Source organism: Marmota marmota, unplaced genomic scaffold (genome assembly GCF_001458135.2).
Source record: "Marmota marmota marmota unplaced genomic scaffold, marMar, whole genome shotgun sequence".
Lineage (NCBI taxonomy): Eukaryota > Metazoa > Chordata > Mammalia > Rodentia > Sciuridae > Marmota > Marmota marmota.
The window spans coordinates 521,361-542,438 of record NW_025999874.1 but is presented as its reverse complement, the minus strand read 5'-3'; the positions used below and the strand labels follow the sequence as shown (position 1 = coordinate 542,438).

The 21,078-nt window shown below is 53.3% G+C and overlaps 1 protein-coding gene and 1 long non-coding RNA gene across 18 annotated transcripts in view; one reads left to right on the top strand and one right to left on the bottom strand.

The window, feature by feature from the left end:
• The window catches only part of Mapt (microtubule associated protein tau), a 77,835-nt gene that overhangs the window by 44,213 nt on the left and 12,544 nt on the right, over positions 1–21,078 (bottom strand). For 6 of the 17 annotated variants that reach the window (XM_048786395.1, XM_015507198.2, XM_048786411.1 and 3 more), the window contains exons 1-2: positions 8,778–8,828; positions 3,510–3,629 (exon numbers count right to left, since the gene is read on the bottom strand). In XM_048786395.1, coding sequence (XP_048642352.1) covers positions 3,510–3,629; positions 8,778–8,814 — 157 coding nt within the window. In that variant the 5' untranslated portion in view covers positions 8,815–8,828. Of the gene's footprint in view, positions 1–3,509; positions 3,630–8,777; positions 8,829–9,647; positions 9,789–21,078 lie in introns of those variants that run through there. The other 11 variants (XM_015507200.2, XM_015507202.2, XM_015507201.2 and 8 more) reach the window with 5 other exon arrangements.
• On the top strand, positions 4,815–11,815 carry LOC125611529. Its single transcript, XR_007341709.1, has 3 exons — positions 4,815–4,952; positions 7,039–7,578; positions 11,326–11,815. It is a non-coding gene; the product is annotated as an uncharacterized LOC125611529 (long non-coding RNA).

Genomic DNA, 21,078 nt, shown 5'->3' with positions numbered 1-21,078 from the left:
CCATAGCCCACAAGCACAGGGGACTTTCCTGGCAGCCCATTCAACCCACCTTGGAAACAGAACCCTGAGGTGATTCAGGCTGGAGCTGCACCCCGTCAGAAGGCCACATCTTCCAGCTTCCTGGCCAGGCAGGGATGGCCAGTGGGAAGTCAGGGGAAGTGTTTGGACAGGGCATCTCTCTGGGAGGAGCTCAGTGGGGAAGGGCTCCCTTTGTCCCCTCCTCCCCTTCCAGCTGCCTTTCCCACCTGTGAGCCACCTTGGGGGGGAAGCCACATGCTCAGGATGTAGGTTTTCTCAACTGTGTGAAAAATAAAGACCGTTCTCAGTTGGCGGCTGGATGCAGGCCGGTGAGGGGCCAGATCTGGCCTGTCCGGCCATGGCTTGCTGAGCCTGGCCTTAAGGGTGACAGTGGGTGACAGCAAAAAGGGAGAAGTACGCAAAGGCCACAGGGTGACTGTCTCCAAACCCAGCTTTGTGGTGAGGGCGCCTGGGCCCAGGGAGAGGTGGGTGGTGTCCCTGGGGAGCTGAAGATGGTGTAGGCACTGGCTGGGGTCACGGCGGACCAGGTGGTGGCAGAGTCTCCAACAGCAGTGTAGGAACCGGGAGAGGTACAGGGTGGGGATGGGGCATTCAGTGGAAATGGGGAGGCTCTGGTGGACTCTGACCAGGCCACTTCACCAGGGGCAGGGGCAACCTCAGTTTCAGGATGGGGCAGAATGTGAAGATGTCAGAAAGGCGGATGGAGTTCAAGTGCACCGTGTGATCAGACACCCACCCACTTGGTCCCAAGGCCATCCCTGGACACCAGGCCCTGGCCACACCCTTTGGCTGGTTCAAAACAAGCTTCTCACTCATGCCGGGCTCCTTGGTCCTGGAGCTTGTAAAAACCTGCAGACTGTCTCGAGCAGGTCTTGGCTGAATGACGAGGCCACAGCCTGCAGACTGCGTGTGGTCTTGACATTAGCCACGGCACAAGGCACCTGTCCCCTGCCCACTCTTCCAACTGCATTATCCTTGCTAAGTTCCTTAGAGAGAGGGAAGGAGGGAGGGAAAAGCCCCTCGTCAATGTCAGGAAGGTCTAACCAGCAGATCCGGCGAGGCCTTCAACTCCGGAGGCCACTGTTTCTTCAGTTACCCACATCCCTGGCATCCCCGGCGTCCCTGGTGTCCCCAGCGTACCTGGAATATAGCTCTCTGTGGCTGTCCCCGCCCCACTGCAGCTTTTAGCACCCACTCAGACCCTCTTTGTTCTGGTATTTAACATGCAGTTTCTTGTCACTATTCAAAATAGACTTTTGTCACTTATCTAAAGTGTTGTCAGTACAGTGACACCTTCTGCCAACTCCAGCTCCCCACATAAAAACAGCTCCTTTGAAAGCTGAGTAGCGAGAATTAATTTGGTGACACTGTGGAAGTCTCTTAGGTCTCGCTGGCTGTCCTGGAGAGGACATCTTGGGGTCAGCTAGAGGTCCTCGAGTCCTCTCCTTTCACAGTATTTCAAAAAGGTTAGCAACTTAAATTTTGCAGCATGTGTGTGTGTGTGTGTGTGTGTGTGAGAGAGAGAGAGAGAGAGAGAGAGAGAGAGAGAGCACAGAACTTCTGATCACGTCTTATATTAAAGAATTGAATAGCAATTTGAACAAACACTTAAGGCAACCCAGAAACACGAAGTAGCTTGGTCAATTATTCTTAGTTTTCAGGTTGAATCTAGTGCAAAAAATAAGAGCGGTTAAAAACCACCCCTCATGGGACTTGATTTTAAATGAATTTATAATGTTAGTATATTTTTAGATATACAGAAAATATATATGAGTCTCTCCACACCCAGCTGCCCTATCATTAACATCTGACGTTATTATGGTACATTTGTTGCAATATAATATACGGTACTGGGGATTGAACCCAGGGGTGCTCTGCCACTGAGCACCAGTCCTTTATGTATTTTATTTTGAGACAGGGTCTCACTAAATTGTTGAGGCAGGCCTTGAACTTGCAATCCTCCTGTCTTGGCCTCCTGAGTTGCTGGGATTACAGGTGTGTGCCGCCTGTGCCCAGCGACAACATATATTTTTAACCAAATATTTAAGCCAGGTTTCCCTACCTCTATAGACAGTGCCATTTTTCATTGGCACAACTCAGTATTTGAAGAGCTCCCTATGAATTCAGTATGCTGTGATTCTAACTTGGATTCCATGAATGAGAGTTTAATAATCTAGTTATTCAATTTTTCGTCTCCATTTGGTGAGGACACTGGGTACAGAGGTTTGGCTGGAGCCTGCATCCCCCACGCCCTCCCTCTGCACTCCGGGAGGGTGCCCACATCCTCCTCCCTGCCCTCAACCCACCTTTCCAATTCCTGAGCGCATCTTAGACCAAGGCCTCCCTGCTGACACCGAGAGAGAGAAACCAGCCTTGGAATCAGGTCCCTGAGCAGGTACCAAAACTCTCTAGGGGGGATGGCTGCTCCACATGCAGGAGAGCTGGTCCCCTTGCTCCCCACATCTGGGGGACCCTGTGATGCCCCCTCCTGAAGGACTCTCCTTGGATAGGTGCAGCTGGCAGAGGTTACTTCCAACCTTGGAGTTCTGTGACTTCCACCCGCACCCCAGCTGCAATTTTTAGCATTAAAAAGAGAAATGTAGACGGTCTCCATTCTGTCTCCTTAGAAATGGGTCTGGTGGTGGGTGGGACTGAGCCGTCCACCCACAGGACTGCAGTGGAGACCCATGGAGAGAGCTCCTTGTCACACAGCTCAGCACCCTGGGCCAGCTCTGTGCTCCAGAAGACAGAGAGGGGCAGCCCCAGGAGCGTCCCAATCTCCCTGACACGTGGTCACACAGCAAAATGAATCACGGGCATTTAGCGGTACCCAGAATTGAACCCAGGGGTGCTTTACCACTGAGCCACATCCTCAGCCCTTTTTATTTTTTTCTTGATGAGTTGCTGAGGCTGGCTATGAAATTATGATGATCCTCCTGCCTGGGCCTCCCAAGTCGATGGGATTATAGGTGTGCACCACCGTGTCTGGCTGAATCACCACCGTATCTAGCTGTGCATTTAGGGGTTTGAGGATGGAGTCAGATCAGTGTGGCCAGAAGACTGTGTTACAGACATTTTGGAAGCTCACGCAGGCGGACCTCACTGAGGGAGGGTAGAAGTACAGGTCAACACTGGGCATTTCGCGTGCTCAGGAGCATAGACCTGTAGGGTAACGGGTGTGGCTGAGACGTCAAGGGCCCCTGTATTCCTGAGCCCTGCAAGCTTGTCACACTCCATCCACTCATGTGGCAAACTCTCCTTTGGAAAGGTAAATTTTGAAATAGCCTCACATTTTGAGTGATCCTGGCCCCTTCAAGTTACTAAGGCTCCACGCTCCTGACATCTTATACAATGAGGTGTTAAAAAGCCCAGTGACCAGGATGCAAAGGCCCCCTGCCCGCCCTTGCCAAAGCAAGAGGCTGGCTGTGCTCCCCAGGCACCTGGCCTACTGCACACAGCTGTTCACTAACCTTTCAGGACGTGCTCTGCGTCCCCCTCTTGGTCCTGGAGCAGGGCGTAGCCCTCAGCGTGGTCTTCCGCGGTGTCAAACTCCTGGCGCGGCTCAGCCATCTTGGTGCGAGGCTCACCTGGGAGGAGGAGATGCAGGGTGAGAGGAGCTGAAGGACTCAGTTCCCAGGAGTGCTGGGCTGGGGTGGGGACAGGGAGAGAGTGCCCGCCCCCAGGTCACGGCAGGCAGATTTTGGCCACCCCACTCCCCTTTCCAAGGAGCAGGTGCCCCGTCTCAACCTGTGCTCTGCCCAAGTGTTGGGACATTTCTGTGTGTTTGTAAGTCACCAGCGTCACACCAGCTCACACTCAAAATCACCGTTCGAGGCAGGCTCTGCAGACCTGAGCCCTTACTCTCAGCGCTCTCTCCACTTCTTCAGAAGGAAAATGCTAGATTTTTTTTGGTGGGGGAGGGGTACTGGGGATTGAACTCAGGGACACCTGACCACTGAGCCACATCCCAGGCCCCCCAAATCAACTCTTGGATTTTTTTTGGGGGGAGGGGTACCTGGGATTGAACTCAGGGGCACTTGAACCCTGAGCCACATCCCAGCCCTACTTTGTATTATACTTAGAGACAGGGTCTCACTGAGTTGCTTAGTGCCTCGCTATTGCTGAGGCTGGCTGTGAACTCCTGACCCTCCTTCCTCAGCCTCCAGAGCTGCTGGGATTACAGGTGTGCGCCACAGCCCCCGGCTTGTTTCATTTTAATTAGAGGCAGGGTCTTACTATGTTCTCCAGACTGGCCCTGAACTCCTGGGCTCAACTGATCCTCCTGCCTCAGCTTCCCAAGTGGCTGGGACTACAGGTGTGCCTGCTGTTGTTTATTTAATCCGTGAGCTGGGGACAGCACCTAGGCAAGGGCTCCGTGACTGCAGCACCCCACCCCCACCCCTTGCGCCCTTCTTGCGGCTAATACTTGGCATTGCCTTTGTGAATGGCTGCAGCCCTGGGTTCCCAGCTCCAGTGCCTGGATGACACAGCTGTGTGCCGCACTGGAGGTCTCCAGGGACGGTGGAGAGAGTCCTTTTCCCAGGCCATCTTTATCAGATGGTGACCCCTGGGTGCAAAATCCACGTGGGCAAGCCCGCCTTCCAGGGACTCCCGGAGAGCACAGGCTCAGTGAGGTGCAACCCTCCCTTTTGGCTACCTCACACTGCCAGCCCGGCCCCTGTGCACACGCCTGCACACGCGTGCCCTATCTGGCAGCTGGTTCCTCTCACAGCGTGAGAAGGGACAGAATGCTACACATGTCAGGGCAGCTCAACAGGGGCCAGGCCACTGAGCACCAGTTCTAAGCGGCCCTCAGTTCCCGCCACTGGGTCTAGACGGCTCCTAACGGGCAACGTGGGCGCAGACGGACGGAGTTTCTGTCTGTGCAGACGGAAACGGGCTTCCCTTCTGAGGTAGGCCGTATGGTCACAGGTGGCTTCTGTCACCTGACTTACACCCAGATCAGAGGCTGCGGCCGTCGGCGCTCTCCTGGGTCCCTCTGCACTTCCACCCGGTCAGTGAGAAGCGGGCAGACCGGGCACTGTGGCTGCTCCTCCTCACTAAGACGAGCAGAGCCTGGAGCTGGACGGGGGCCAGTCTGGACCCTACTCACAGGGAGGGGAAGCACCAGAAGAGGTGCCTGAGGTCAACGGGGCAACTGTGAGCAGGGAGGTGATGGCGATGGTCCGGGCACACAGTCAGAGTGGGACCCCACAGGGCAGGCAAGGAGACGGGCAGGAAGGGGTGGCTCCAAGAAGCCATTTTAGAAAACATTAGACCAGACTTCAAAACCGGGTTGAGGTCAGCAGAGAGACTAGGACACAGCGCACACCAGAGGAAAGAGCCCGGTGGGGGGCAGGGGTGACCCGGGCAAAGGGGATGGCACTAGGAGGGAGGGTGCTGGACGACAAGGGCGGGTCCTGTGATCAGGTGGAAGAAACCCCCAGCCCCCCCCCCCTGCATTGGCCAAACTGGTGATTTCATTTCACTATTAATAAGCTCCAGAAAATTCATTTTACTATCCCCCTGACTTCTGTTATGATTTTATTTGTTTTTTCCCCCTGCCCCGGGATGCTCTACCACTGAGCTGCACCCCCAGCCCTTTTGACTTTTTATTTATTATTTATTTTTATTTTTTGGTACCAGAGATTGAACCCAGGGGTGCTTAACCATTGGGCCACATCCCCAGCCCTTTTTATTTCTTATCTTGAGACAGGGTCTCACTAAGTTGCTGAGGCTGGCTTTGAACTTGCCACCCTCCTGCCTCAGCCTCCCAAGCTGCTAGAAGTGCAGGTCTGCACCACTGCGCCTGATTTGACTTTTTATTTTGAGACAGGTTCTTGCCAAGTTGCTGAGGCTGGCCTCAAACTTGTGATACTCCTGTCTTGGCCTCTGAGTCCCTGGGATGACAAATGTGTACTACCATACCTGGCTAATTTTAAGTTTTTCATGAAGCTTTATTTTAATAGGTTTTTCAATGGAGAGGTATTCCACTTTAGCTTCAAGTCAAGGGTCAGACAATCTTCCAACATCAAGGGCTGGACAGTAAACCCTGCAGGCTCTGCGCTGTCTCTGCCTGGCACTGGGAAAACAGTTTTGATGATAAATGAATTGGCATGACTGTGTTGTGAGAAAACTTTATTTATGGACTTTGGAATTTTAATTTCATATAATTGCCATGGGTCATGAAATAGCATTCTTCTTTTTGGTACTGAGGATTGAACCCAGGGGCACTTTACCACTGAGCTATATACCCCAGTCCTTTTTATATTTTATTTTGAGACAGGGTCCCAAATTGTAGAGGCTGGCCTCAAACTTTCAATTCTCCTGCCTCAGCCTCCTGAGTCACTGGGATTACAGGTTGCGTCACCATGCTCAGCAATATCATCTTCTTTTACATTTTTTTTTTTCAACCATTTGAGAACACAGAAGCATTCTTAGCTCAAGGCCAGATTTGGCCTGTGGGCCATAGTTTACAAACCTCTTAAGGCTTCTCCCGTATTTCTTGAATAGAAACAAAAACAAACAGAAACTATAAATAAATAAGTCTTAGCAAAAGTCACCCTGTTGTGGTTACCCCCTATATTTTCAGTGTGGATTGTTACTTTCCATACTGGGTTTTCTTCAGCTGCTTCTAGAGGTTTCCACAGGCTCTGACTCAGGAGTAGGAGACCAGGGGTCACGGGTGGACGTGGGCAGTGCTGTTGTTTTGAGGTCTGGGGACGCTCGCCAGGGTGTGCACAGCTGCTGGGCTGCCTCGTTCAGCCCCATGAGCAGACAACAGGGCCATGGGTCCCACCGCCCGGCTTTCTAATGACCACTCTGCCCCTCCGCCGCCCCCACAGACCCTGTCCGCTGCAGAGTCAGACATACCCACGGGAAGCTGTGTAAATTACAGGGGCCAACGCCGAAATTAAATCATCCTTCAAAACACAGGCGACTATTCACCATGCCAAATAAATAAACTGCATCTCAAGGGTCAATATTTTTCTTTTGCAGAAAAAAATTGGAATGCAAGGGAGGAAATCTGTAAACAGAAAGGCTCAGCCGGCCCCAGTCCCAGGCGGCCAGTGTCCCAAGGTTCCTGCACCTTCTTCAACACTTGCGATGCTGGCCTAGATCATCAGTCCTTGTGCTAATGTTTTGAAACCTACATGCCATGATAAGAAAGACGAGCCAGGGCCGGGCACGGTGGCACACAACTGCAACCCCAGCTGCTCGGGAGGCTGAGGCAGGAGGATCTCAAGTTTGAGGCCAGCCTGGACAACTTTGGGAGCTCTTGTCTCAAAAGAAAATTTCCAAAAGGGCCTGGGGATGTAGCCCAGTGGTAGAGCCCTGGCCCAGCATGCACAAGGCCCTGGGTTCAATTCCCAGCACTGCGGGGGGTGGGACTTGGGAGGCAAGTCCATGTTCTGGAGCATTCCTGAGGGTCTGCTTGCCATAGGCAGAATATAGAACCCAGAAAGAGGAGGTCTCTGGAGAGCAACACGAAGTCACTTCTTCCCAGTCTTGTGACAGACTATGATGGCCCCTAAACATGTAAGTCTTGGGGGACCTGCCTGGGCTGATGCTGTGGGAGCCTCAGGCTGACATTGGGAAGTGCGGGCACAGAACCTGCCAAAAGAGTGCGTTGCGTGCTCCCGTGGGCACTGCGTGGGCCACTGACAGAGCCCCCAGGAACCCTCACAACTGTCCTTGAGGTAGGTATCTTCGTCATCATCACCATCGTTGTAGACACCAGGTTCCCAGGAATCTGGGGAGTCACCTGCCCAAGCTGGCATCCTGTGGGAGGCAGGGCCTGTGTCCTGAATGGCAGGGACACTCAGCTGCCCCTCACCACACACTCTTTCCTCCTGGACCACAGAAAGTTCCCTGACTTCCTGTGTGGACCCTGGGGCAGGGGTCTGGGGTGAGGGAGGAGCAGGGCCAGGACCCACACTCAGCAGCTTGTGATGAAGTCGCCTCTCTAGCCTTTAGGTTTTCATCCCCTGAATGTCACCCCGTGACCCCCGAGCTCCCTCCCTGCACCAGCGTTTTATTCAGTGCATCCACTGAGCCTGTGTCCCCAGCTCAGGAGCCCGGGGCCAGTGGCAGGATGGCAGGTCTCTGGTCCGGGTCCAGGTGCCAGGCAGGTGACCCTGGCATGGAGCCCAGGGTCTGCACACTGCCCCCCTCCCCGCTGCCCTCTGCAGAGCCAGGGCCGGATGAGTCCTGAGGAATGACCGGCCACAGGACGGAACCAGCCCCAGATGGCCCGGCCAGGCCTGCTGGGCCGAGACTCCTGCCAGGACAGTGCTCTGGGAACACCTCAGCGAGCACGCCTGAGCCTGCACCAGGCGTCACCACCCCACGCCCCCAGGACCCAGAAGGGAGAACAGGCCCCACAGCCAGCCTCCTCGCCCGCTCTCCTCAGTCTCCCTGGTCCTCCGGACTCTGTCTCTCCCCGACTTCCTGCTTCCTGTTGCCCAGGCTTCCAGGTGGAGGAGGGGGTCAGGAAGAAATGTTAGGGGAGGCACGAAAGTCGAGTGACACCTGAAAGTAGAATGGGTCCTTGGGAAAGGTGCACCTCCTGACAAGGGGAAGCCAGGATCCTAGATGCTGTCCCCGTCATCCTGGAGCTAACCCGAGGCCTTGGGTGGGGAGTGGGCTGCTGGGCTCTGGCCTGCAGGATGAAACCCTCCCAGCCCCAAGCGGCCTGACCCCCCCGGAGGTGGGCAGAGGAAGACAAGTCTGTCTTCAGGGTCGCCAGAGGCAGGAACAAGACGACATTGTCATGGGTCAGGAGAGCAGGACTGGGGATGCGGGATGGCCAGGGACCAAGTGCTGACCTAGCTGAGCCTCAGCGTCTCCCTCTCTTTTTAAACTTTTTGTGATTGAGGCAAAATTAATCCTGCTGGCCATTTTAAAGTGAATTGGGCTCATTTCATATAAACAGAACAGCACAGTAGGTGGCCTTGGGTGACCAGCGTCTTTCCCTGAGCATCATGTTTTCCAGAGTCATCCAGGTGGAAGCAAGGGGCGCCCCTGCAATCCCTGTATGGATTTACCACGTGTGTGAGTGTGTGTGTGTTTTGTTTGGCACCCGACCCCTGAGCCACATCCCCAGCCCTAGTTTGTATTTTATTTAGAGACAGGGTGGCTTAGCGCCTCACGGTTGCTGAGGCTGGCTTTGAACTACCATCCTCCTGTCTCAGCCTCCTGAGCCACTGGGATTATAAGCGTGTCCACTGCACCAGCCTATGACCCTCACTCTCTTATCAAAGCAAATGGGTTCAGCTCTAGAGAGCTTCCTGGAGCTCACTCCCCTTTGGCAGCTGGATTATTAACAGCATCTGCTAACTCGAGCCCCGAGGAGGCGCCATTTGGAGAGGATCTCCCCCAGGAGAAGAAATCATTGCTCCCCCTTTGCACATGAGAAAATTAGGGAGGTTCAGTGCCGGGTTTAAGGTCACACAGCTAGGCAGGGCAGGGGCTCACCACAGGAATCTTTTCAGAGGCTCATCACCTTCTTCAAAGGGGCGCTAAAGGTCATGATCCAGTCTCGATGGAGGATTAAGGGAGGATTAAGGGAGAACCCGAGTCCAGGGCAGGTCTCCGCCTTGGCTCACCTTGGCCCCAGCTGGACGCATCGCGAGTGCAATCCAGGCCGAGCTTCCTGGGTCTAGGGCATCTTCTCGGAGAGCGGGTCCGGGAGCCGCCCGGTGGCGCGTGTCCGGGCCACACTAGGGGGCGCCCGCCGCCCGGCGGCCGCGAGGAATACCCGGGCGCCGTGACTCAGCGAACCCGCGCCCGGGCCGCGGCACCTGACGGGCGTCGGCGCTGCTTTCATGGCCCGAGAATTTCATCTCCATCAAGCTATTTTTAAAAATAAAAAGCAAAACTCCAAATAGATGTCTGCAGGTAACCGAAAACCAAGAAAAGAGAAGCCTAGAATCCAAAATAACTTTAAATGAACTTTGCGCTCTGCATCTCATCTTTCCTTTCCTTGGTCCCTTTTTCTGCTCTCCCATGAATTTGCTGGTGGGAACCTGGGGTGGGAACCAGGGCATAATGATGGGGACCAAAAATGGGCATTTCCCGGTATTGGCTCATTTAATTCCACAGTAGCTGATTATTTGGCCTGCTTTGACAGATTTGAAAACTGCCACAGAAAGGTTGGGCAAGTTGCTGGAGGTCACACAGTACATAATGGAGCCAGGCAGGCTGGCAAGTGATGATAAGGGTGATTATTTCAGGCAGTGCCTGATGACAGCTAAGGGGGCTTCAGAGAGGATCTCAGGAGAAGAAATTATTGCTAAGGACATTAGCTCAACCAGACTAAAGCTCTTTGGGAACTTTCTCCTGGTATTTCCACTCATGATCAGGGCCAGCCCTTTCATTTTAAGATATAAAGCCTGGCGAAGGGTGGGCGGGCACCCTGGTCCCCTACTGAGAAGCAGGTCTTTTTTTTCCTTTTTTTTTTCTTTTGTACCAGGGATTGAACTCAGGGGCACTTAACCACTGAGCCACATCCCCGGCCCTTTAAAAAATATTTTATTTAGAGACAGGGTCTCACTGAGTTGCTTAGCACCTCGCCGTTTTGGAGGCTGGCTTTAAACCTGTGATCCTCCTGCCTCAGCCTCCTGAGCTGCTGGGAGCACTTAGCACGCAGGGAGCCAACTGCAACCTAAGAAAGAGCCCCCAAGACTTAAATGTCTCCCTCTCGGGGCTGGGGCCTGGCAACTCTGATGCCACAGATGCTCCTCTGTCGTAGTGACAGTGGGCGACAGTTGGTCAGTAATATCCTGACTGCGAGTGTCTGAGAGAGAGCCTGACTCCATCATGTCCCTCTGCTCACCCGCCCCTCGCGGGGGACACTCAGCCCCAGGCAAGCAGAGGCAGGTGCTCATGAGGCTGCAGGGAAGACGGCATCGCCCACCTCAGAGGAGCTGGTGGTCACATCACAGCGCAGCTTATCACAGAATGTTCTAGAACCAAACAATAATAGAGATCCAGATTTCAAGCAAAACTGCCCGATCCAATGGAGAGAAGAGAAGGAGCACACAGAGGGGAGACACTGGTAAGGAGAAACTGGCCCCAGGGGGCCCCCCCCAGGGCCTGGAGGTGTGAATGAGGGCTCTTTCTGGAGGCTGTGCACCCCGAGTGTCAAGGCCGGTATCAGCTGCTGACATCCCCCACTTGGAAAATCTGCAGATTGCATCCGAGAGGCCATCCTGGTTTTAAGTTCACTTTTTCTGTTTTTTGTTCGTTTTTTTAAACTAAAAGTTCTCTCCTTTGTTACCACAGGAGAGACGAGCAGTGTTTGCAAAACCTGTCACCCGTGGATGGCTTTTGATTCCAGAACACCCAGAGCTTTTCCTCCATCCCCTTTAGATGAGGACGGTGGCTGTTGTGTGATACCCGCTGGTGCTGGAGGTGGCTGCTGAGCCTCTCTGTCCAGCTCAGTGGCCACAAACATCCCTGGTCATCACATTAGTCTGCCTCAAAGAAGTCCCCTGAACCTGGAGCCCCAAACAGGCAAGAAGGAGCTTCCCCTGATGCCAAAGCCAAGAAAACCAAACCAAACCAAAAAAAACCAAACCAAACCAAAAAAAAAAAAAACAACTTTCCTTGAGCAAATCACTGTTAGACTTTGAGAGAAGAGCAGGATAGGGAAGGTGCCATGTTCCAAAAGTCAGAGTCATTATGAAAAAGTCAACTCCACAATGTGAAAGGGACAGCACTGACCCCCGGCCACGCTCCAGGACACATCCTTGCAGGCACCTCTCCTTGCACACGGAGCTGTCCCTAAATGAGTCGGCATTGTCCCAGTTATTCATTAGCCTGCTTTGTTCACTTAACAATTTGCTGCTGTTAATAAGCTTTCTCTTCATTTCTGGCTGATTCCAACAGACATAGGTTCTAGCTTCCCCGTCACGTGAGCTCTGACAGGCTGCAAATGTCCACAGACCAACACGGCAGTGCCCTTAAATCTGCTGGGGAGGGTGGCTTTTAAAGTCTCTCTTTTTTAAGCCATGCATACCCATCTCTTAATACCAAGAGTAAATATATTTTTTTTCCAAAACTTTTTGTGTGTGTGTGTGTGTGCACGCATGCGTGGGTGTTTGGTACTGGGGATAGAACTCAGGAGTGCTTTACCACTGAGCTACATCTGCAGTTCTTTCTAATTATTATTATTATTATTTTATTATTATTATTGGGTACCAGGGATTGAATTCAGGAGCACTTGACCACTGAGCCACCTCCCCAGCCCTATTTTGTATTTTATTTAGAGACAGGGTTTCTCTGAGTTTGGCACCTCACTGTTGCTGAGGCTGGTTTTGAACTTGCAATCTTCCTGCCTCAGCCTCCTGAGCTGCTGGGATAACAGGCATGTGTCACTGTGCCCAGCTCTATTTTTTATTTTGAGGCAGTGCCTTCTAAGTTGCTGAGCCTGGACTGAAACTTGTGATCTTCCTGCCTCAGCCTCCCAAGTCACTGGGATTACAGGCGTGCACCACTGTGCCCACCACGAGTAGATATTTCTATAGTCAGGCACTGTTTCATATTTCTATCTTTTTTTTTTTTTTTTGGTACGAGGGATTGAATCTGGGGTCACTAAACCACTGAGCCACTCCCAATCCTTTAATTTTTTTGGTATTTTATTTAGAGACAGGTTCTCACTGAGTTGCTCAGAACCTTGCTAAGTTGCTGAGGCTGCCTTTGAACTCGTGATCCTCCTGCCTTAGCCTCCCAAACTGCTGGGATTACAACCAGCACCACTGTGCCTGGCTGCATATCTTTATCTTATTGAATCCTCACAACCTCCTATGTGAAGAAGCGAATGTTGTTATCCCCATTTTATGCACTGAAGCTCAGCTGCCCAGGTTGAGGGAGGATGGACGTGGCTGTGGGTCTAAGCACTAGCCTTCACTTTGACACTGGGAGGTCAGTCTTTGGAGACAGTAAGGCACAGTGACTCATGAAGCCCAGGTGAAGCTGGAAGGTGGGAGGTGCCTCTCTAGCCGTACTTCTGAGGGATGCGTAGCTCATCTTCACTCCATTTTGCAGGTGAAGCAACGGAGGCACAGAGCAGCTGCGGGACCTCAAGTGGAACCAGAGACGGTGGCAGAGCTGGGGGAGGGTCTGGCGTGTGGCAATTTGCTCAAGTTCAGCCTGGAAGCAGGAGCGAGCTGGGAGGGAGAGCTGGCGCTGCCTGGGGCTCCCAGGAGCCGGGCTGGGACACGCAGACACGGTCATTCTGATGATGAACGGGTGTCCTCACAGGCAGGCTCTGGCCTTGGCGGTGCCACAGGCCTCTCAGAGGTACCATCAGGCCTGTTGCCCAGGAGCGTGTGGGTACTCGGGAGCACCGGCTCCTCCACTGGCCATGACTGGGCCTGGTAACGGCTCTGGGTTGTCCCTTCCTGAGGCACTTTGTGGAGATGGCACGGCTTCATTCTCACAGTACGGGACAGGGGAGGCATCCTGCATTCTCCTTCTGGGTCCAGAGGTGACCTGGAGGGCCCCTTGCCTGTTCCCCAGAACAGGGACTCTCCCCTCACCATCTGGACCACCATCTTTGATCATCTCCCAGGGGTGCACCGAGCGGCTGCCCGACCCCAACCTGTCTCCTCCTGGGAGGCAGCAGGAGCTGGACCAGCCTGGACTCCCAGCCCTTGGCTCCTGAGGGGCAGGCACCATCTCTGAAGCTTCCCTCGGGACCCTGTTCCCTGCTCAGACCTCTCTCTGGACTCCGGTGGATGGGACACCTGGAGTGCAGCCCAAAGCCCTGGGTTTGTCAGGGCCACTCATTAGCTGGGTGACACTGGACCCGTTAGTTGCCCTCTCTGAACAATATATTCTTCATCTGTTACTTGGGATGAAGCCACACCTGTCTCACAGGGTGGCTGTGGGGTCACTGAAAAACTGTGAGCATTTCAGTAATCATCTAGACAAATGGGCCACCATCGGGGCCACCACCATAGGACTCTGTGAGGAGAGCCAGGAGAAGACTTGGGAGAGACAAGAAGATGAACCCAAAACAGGACTCCTGGGCCCACAGGAGCGCTTCTGTAGCTTCTGCCCCAGTGGAGGGGAGGGGACAGCAGCCCCGAATGGGATCCTCTAGCCATGACATTTCATTAGATGGGGACAATAAGGAGGACGGAGGGGGTGGGGAGAGCAGAATCAGGAAGGAAAGGTGGTAGTTTTTAAGATGGCTTCATTTCTATTTTTTGAGCCTGAGAACATATCCTGAAAGATGTAGGGGACATTGCTAATCAGCAGTTGTCTCTCAGTAATGAGTGGCCTGAGCTCAGCGTGGCCTTGGGAGGATGGAAAATAAATGGTGTCTGCTGCACGTCCCTGAATCCTCCCCCTGACAGGGACCCGGCCCCTGCTGTGTGGGGGATCAGGGTAGTGCAGGGCACGCCCTGGCAGGGTCCCCGGGCCCACTGCATTATGGGCTGTGCAACCCTGGGCAAATCGCTCAGCCCTGCGGGGTCCCATCTGTAAAGGTGGGGACTAGACGACTTCTTGGGTGTCAAGCTGTGTAGTGCTGCCGTGGTTACTGTCATTAGGACCTTATCGTCTGTCACTCAGTGGAGGCTTTCTGTGCTGTTCGGATTTTAGGACTGAAACAGTCCCCGGGGTCAGGACTCCCCAGTGGAACCCAGTCCCGTGGCTGGCTTTGCCTTCTACTACTGCTCTGTCCCCGCTGCACTCAGAGGACGCAAAACACAGACCGGGGCTCCACAGCTCTCTCTAAGGGCTCTTGTTGAAAATACCCAGGACACATGGTGCCTCCTTGGCCCTCCCAGCGCAGCCTCCGGCCAGGCAGGGCAGATGGCAGACCCTGTGAGATCATCCCCTGGTCCCGTGACGGCCTGGGGACGGGGCCAAAACCCTGTCCTGGTGCACCCTGTGTGAAGCCAACCGCTTGTGAGAGGGACCCGGCAGAGGCGCGCACCGGCCTGGAGGGGCCCCTGCGCCGGCCAGAGAAAACAGTGGTGATGAAAACGTGCAGAAGGGACTCTTTATAAACGATAAAATAACACATCGATGTCAGTGCGCAGACTCAGGTCCCTAAAGGAGGCCGCTGACCCTCCTCCTGGCCGGCCTCGGGAAGGTGTGAGCCACCACGGCTTTCCCTGGTCAGCGTCTCTGTTTTCATCTCATTTTTAAACACGTACTATACATACAACCTGGTGAAAAGCAATAAGCACACCGTAGAAAAAGCTGGCAAGAGAGTCAGAGGAAGTAGGAAATGGAATTCTACCTGGAAAAACGACAGACACTTCACTTGGGGTGCGAGTGCCCGTGTGCCCGTGTGTGCACGCGCTGGAAGCCTGACACTCATCAAGAGGGAGACAAGAATGCAGACCGTGACCCAGGCTTCGTCCCCACCCTCATGTCTGAGAGGATTCTGGGTCTTCCAGGTGTCACAGGAGTTACTACCCCAATCAGGCAACAATACTAAAACCACTGAATTGTAACTCGATGGGGAATTTTATGGCCTGGAAACAATCATCACAGTACACGTGGCCTTCAAGAATTGAAAAGGAGGCTCAGCATTGCATTTCTTTTCTGTAACTAAATCTAAAAATTCAGATGTCCCTCTAATCTGGGCAGGAGCTGCAGATCCCACCTGGCCTACAGGACAGCTCAGACCCGTCTCAGCTTCCAGCCTCCGGTTCTCCAGCAAGCCCACCAGGGAATGGCATCTACACAAATTTCTCTGCTTGCCAATCTGGCTTTGGCTCAAATCAATCTCTGGGGAGAGTTTGTCTGCGTTAAAACAACCACAAAGGTGGATTCTTGTGGCTTGTACAAACCTAGAAGCTCTTCTGGAGGACGTGGGCCCTGGGTGGGAATCAGGGAGGACAAGGCTGAGGTGGAATGTGGGGCTGTTGTCCACCAGGGAGCAGAGGGGCACTGGGAAAAGCTCCTGGCCAAAGGGCGCCTTCCCAGGTGATGTGCTCTTGTGGACTGGCGGGAGAAGACATCTCTGCAGGGGAGGTACACAGTGTCAAGTCCTGGGTTAACCTGTTAAAACACAGCACGGGGGCCAGGCATAGCTGTGCACGCCTGTGATCCCAGCAACTCATGAGGCTGAGGCAGGAGGATGGCAAGTTCAAGGCTAGCCTCAGCAACTTAGCGAAACCCTTGATAACTTTTTTTTTGAGTCCCTGCCTCCAAATAAAAAATAAAAAGGGCTGGGATGTAGCTCAGGGATTGAGCACCCTGGATCCAATCCCCAGACTGCAAAAACAAGCCAACCAATACAAACCAAAACAAAACATGCACCACGGGGAAGGCCTGTGGGGAGGTCTGTTTCAGCATGGCACCTCCGTGCCACGGGCCTTCTCTGTGTCACCCTTCCAGGGCTCATGGAGTACAGAGGAAGCTCAGGTGCACACTTCAGGTGTCTGGGAAACACCACTACATGCTCATTTCCGAAGAAATCCCCATGTACACCACGTCAGCCTGATCCTGCCTCCTCTGGAGGCTCAGGTTGGAAAGAGTCCAGAGACCTGGCCAGGAATTCCTGACCTCCATGGCCTCCTGCTTCCCTCCTGCACTCGACTCCTGGCTGGTCTTTATACTCTTTTTTTTTTTTTGGGGGGGGGGTACCAGGGATTGAACTCAGGGGCATTCAGCCACTGAGTCACATCCCCAGCCCTATTTTGTATTTATTTCGAGACAGGGTCTCACTGAGTTGCCTTGCACCTTGCTTTTGCTGAGGCTGGCTTTGAACTTTCGATACTCCTGCCTCAGCCTCCCGAGCCACTGGGATTACAGGGATGCACCACCGCACCTGAGTTGATCTTTACTCTTGTGCCCATCACATCAGGCTCCCATTGATCGTTCCCACTGGCCGCCACCAGAGGTGAGCATCTTGATGGGGAGTACTGGTGCGTACTGACTCTGCCTGGCACCATGAGTGCTTGGCTTGGCGTGGAGAGGGCACTTCGTGAGTGGATGAATGAAAGAATCAATTCAAGAATGAAATGAAACTCCACACCTTGTCAGTGCCATGTGCGGGGGTCCTGTGCACTATTCTGTCTCATTTCCAGGTCTTCGTGTGTGCTGCCGTGCAAGCTTCAGGCTTTATCAAAGCAGCCCCTGCTTCCAGAGGCCTTCTCTTGCATGGGCCACTCCAGCTCCTGGAAAGACAGCTGAACCCTGATACCCACTGGAGAGAATATTTGCTGGAGTTGTGGGATGGAGGCAGAGATTGTGTCCTGAATCCCCAAGTCACATATGAGGTCACTAGAACAGACAGGTGAATGACTTGCCTAAGGTCACAAAGCTAGAAAACCACTGTTTCCCACAGCATCTGACCCACGGGCTTGATACTGCAGGTAAAATGACCTTCTGTTTTCTTAGAAAATACAACCTCTATGCCATAAAAACAGAAAGCTTGTAGCCACTCCAAGCTACTGCCTGCCTTTGTCCCTTTCAATAGATTTTTACTACTCTCTCTTCTCTTTGGGGCCCCAGCACAATTCTAGGACATTGCAACTGTGCTTTCAAATAGAAGAAAATGATCTGATTCCTTCCAGCCACACAGTGGTGACAAAAATGATAAAGTGAATTGAGTCACCTCTCTTCCCAGAGGAAAACAGAATCCCAGAATGTGGAATGTACACAGAGGGAACATGTTAGGTCAAGAGAGACACCTGCCCATGCAGGCCATGCACAAAATACAGCGCTCTGCTCAGATGTGTCCCAGGGACATTTGGGGCATGGGGTTCCTGCTCTGTGCCTTGGTCTTCAAAGGTTCAGGGTGAAGTCTCATCACATGATTATCTGCCAAGGACCTTCCACCTACACTTCAATTCCTCAACAGAAGAGAATGAACAGAGGAGCCAGGTGCTGGGGTGCACTCCTGTAATCCTAGGTCCTTGTTAGGCTGAGGCAGGAGGATCACAAGTTCAAAGCCAGCCTGGGCAACTTAGTGAGACCCTGTCTCAAAGTAAAATAAAAAGGGCTGGGGGTGTGGGTTTGATCCCCAGAATTAAAACAAAAACGAGCAAATTAGAAACCTCTTTGTAAAAACCTATTACCATTAAAGAACACAGTCATTTTTCCTGGGAGCCACAAAATGTTGATTAATAAGCACCATCCAAGGGACACAAAATGTCTCCATCTCTCAAGCCCCGTGCTCCAAAGGCTTGTTCTAGGTGAAAAAGTAGAAAAATGAGGTGAGATGCTGCGACAGAGCTACAAAATGAGCTGATCAGGAAAATCTGATCAGACACTCAGAACAAGGATATTGCCAGATCCAAATTTATATCCTAAGGAGGCTACTTCTCCTTCTTCTTCCAGACCTTGTTTTACGGGGTTAATCATTCAGTCCTCTAAGAAGCAAACACAAGCACTTGCATGTAAGGTAGCAGGCAGGGCAGTGGCCTCTTAGAGGTCCCTGGCCGAATCCCTAGAACTGTGAACGTGCTGCTTGGCACGGCAAGAGGAGTTGGGCTGCGGGTGGAATTCGGTGCTCACCAGCCGACTAGGACAGGGAGCTCACCCTGGGTGACAGGGTGGTCCAATGTGGTGATGAGGGGCTTCAAACCTGCACGAGGGTGGAGGTGGTTCAGAGCGGGTCCACGTGAGAAACAGTGACAGTTGTAGCTGGCTTTGAAGATAGAAGGGGTCACGGGCCCAGGAGTACATTGACCTTTAATGCTGGAAAGGGCCAGAGAGCCAGTTCTGCCCTGGACCCCCTAGTGAGGAACGCAGCCTCGCCAATGCCGTGATCTTGGCCAGTGTGGGCGCCTCTGGATTTCTGACCTCCAGTGCTGGGAGCCATTAGCCAAGTAGGTATGACAATTTCCTTGCCAGCGTACCCCATGTTGCAGTGACATTGCATGTAGGTGACCTTGCTCAAGGACCAGGGCGGATTAGGGTGTTCCCGGTTTAGGATAATTGGGTTTAGGGCGTTCCAGTTTAGGGCGTTCCAGGTTTAAGATTATTCCTGCTGGGAATAGGGCGTATCCTGCTGCCTGAGTTCCTCTTGAGTTCTCACGGGATTCAGACAGTATTTTTTGGGAGACAGAAGCCCAATGGAGGTGGATTTGGGCAGAGAACGTGGATTTCCCCAGAACGTGATTGTAGACGGCTGGTGTGAGTTCGGGAATAAAGAGTTGCTGTTTGAATCTACAAGCTGTGTGGTGGCTCGTGATTGTGTGCCCAGCCAGACTGTGGCACTCCAGAACTGTCAGGTGATATATTTGAGCTGGGTTAAGTCACTAAACTTGTGGTGATTTGCTACAGCAGCAAATAGAAGACTCTCTCAGTGCACGTGGACTAGCACTTCAATGACAGCTTGAATTTTGAGGGACAGAGGGAAAGAAAAGGACTTGGGTGGTGCATCTGCTGTGTGGCAGGCACTGTGTGAGATCCTGGGCCACTGGGCGCTCTCGGTCTCTCCGGGGCTGCCCTCTAGCCCGGGGTAGCCCACAGCTCTGAACATCTCCAAGAGGACTTCGGCCTCAGCAGGTGCAGTGCAGAGCCAGGCTCGGAACCTGGCTCCTTGGTCCCCAGAGCACTTTGCATTTCTCAGTGGGGGCTTCCTTTCTTCATGCTCAAGCTAAAGGACCCCAAAGCCCCAGTGCCTGCTGTCTGGTTGTGTTCATGGAGGGCCCACAATGACAGCCACCTTTTCTTTCCACGCCCTGCGGGGCCCTCTTTCCTCCTGTCCTTACGCAACGCTCGTCCTTCCATGGCCTTGCCAGTGGGCACAGAGGGGGGGAGGACACAGGCTGCGTGTGCTGATGGGAGGAGGGCACTGGGGTGTGGAGTCAGCCCCTCAGACATGCTCCGCATCGGTGGCTGCACATTTGCACAATGGAAAAGGGCTCCTCCTCACTCTGAACCACGGACTATATGGAAGACACGCCCTCTCCCAGGTGGGGCAAGATGGCCAGGGACTCGCCTCCTGATGTCCCCACTGCTACACAGCCCCGGGCACGCAGCTAGGTATACCTGGGTGGCAGGTGTGGCTCCTGCAGTGGATGGCTGCAGGCGTCCAGCGACACACCTGGATGGACCTGGCACAGGAGAGAGCTCTGGAGGGTCTAGATGTGGGCAGTCAATGCAGCAGAGGGGGCCTTTCCTGCTCTTAGGGACCCAGTTCATTAAGAGCAATGCTTATGCTTAAAAAGGCACACACTCGGGCCCATCCATTAGTCCCTTCTGTGAAGATCACTTTAAATAAAAGCTGCCAAGCTGGGGGTGTAGGAGGCATCTATTATTAATGGACAGAGAAAAGCAGGCTCCGAAGTGACAGGATGGCCGCTTGCAACACATTTGGAGGTGGATTTGGGGACCGATTCAGACATGTCAGCAGGATAATAAATAAAGTTTATAGCTGCTTTCTATGCACAAAATGCATTATTGATGTTGTGGGTGCCCGGAGCACAATGTGTGCATGTGCCCTCCCATCCTACAGGCAGTTCCAGGACGGCTGGGGGCAGGAGGAGGCCACATAGGGAGAGGACTGTGTGAGTAGCAGCCACTTGGCCCAGCTCTGGCTGAGCGGCTGGGGAGACCCTGTTGACCAGGACAGGGAACAGGTACTCTGAGGAAGGCATGTACCAACCCCACCAGGGACCCAGACAAAGGAGCAGACTTGGCCCCTGCCTGTGGCCATATTCCGTCTGGCCACAGAGGCACATATGCAAATAGTGAGTGACACAGGGGTCATTTCAGAACAAAGTGACCCCCTGGTCAACTCAATTCATGGAATGCTACCTACTACGTGCAGGACACCAGGCTGGGCAGAGGGATGGAAGACAGGTTCCCTGCCTTCTGGGGTCTGGTTGGGAGGGGACACAAAGAGAGAAACACAGTTCAAGAAGAGAGTGAGGAACAACTAGCCTGAATCCCAGAATCTGTGAGCTACATGTGAATAGGTGCTAGAGATGGACCTCTGGAAGACTGGTAAGGTGAACTTGAACTTAACACTTGAAAGGAGGGCAGGCTAGGGGGAACAATACCCGCCCGCCCCCCACCCGCCCTCTCTTTTCCAGCGCACGTTACAGCTGATAGCAC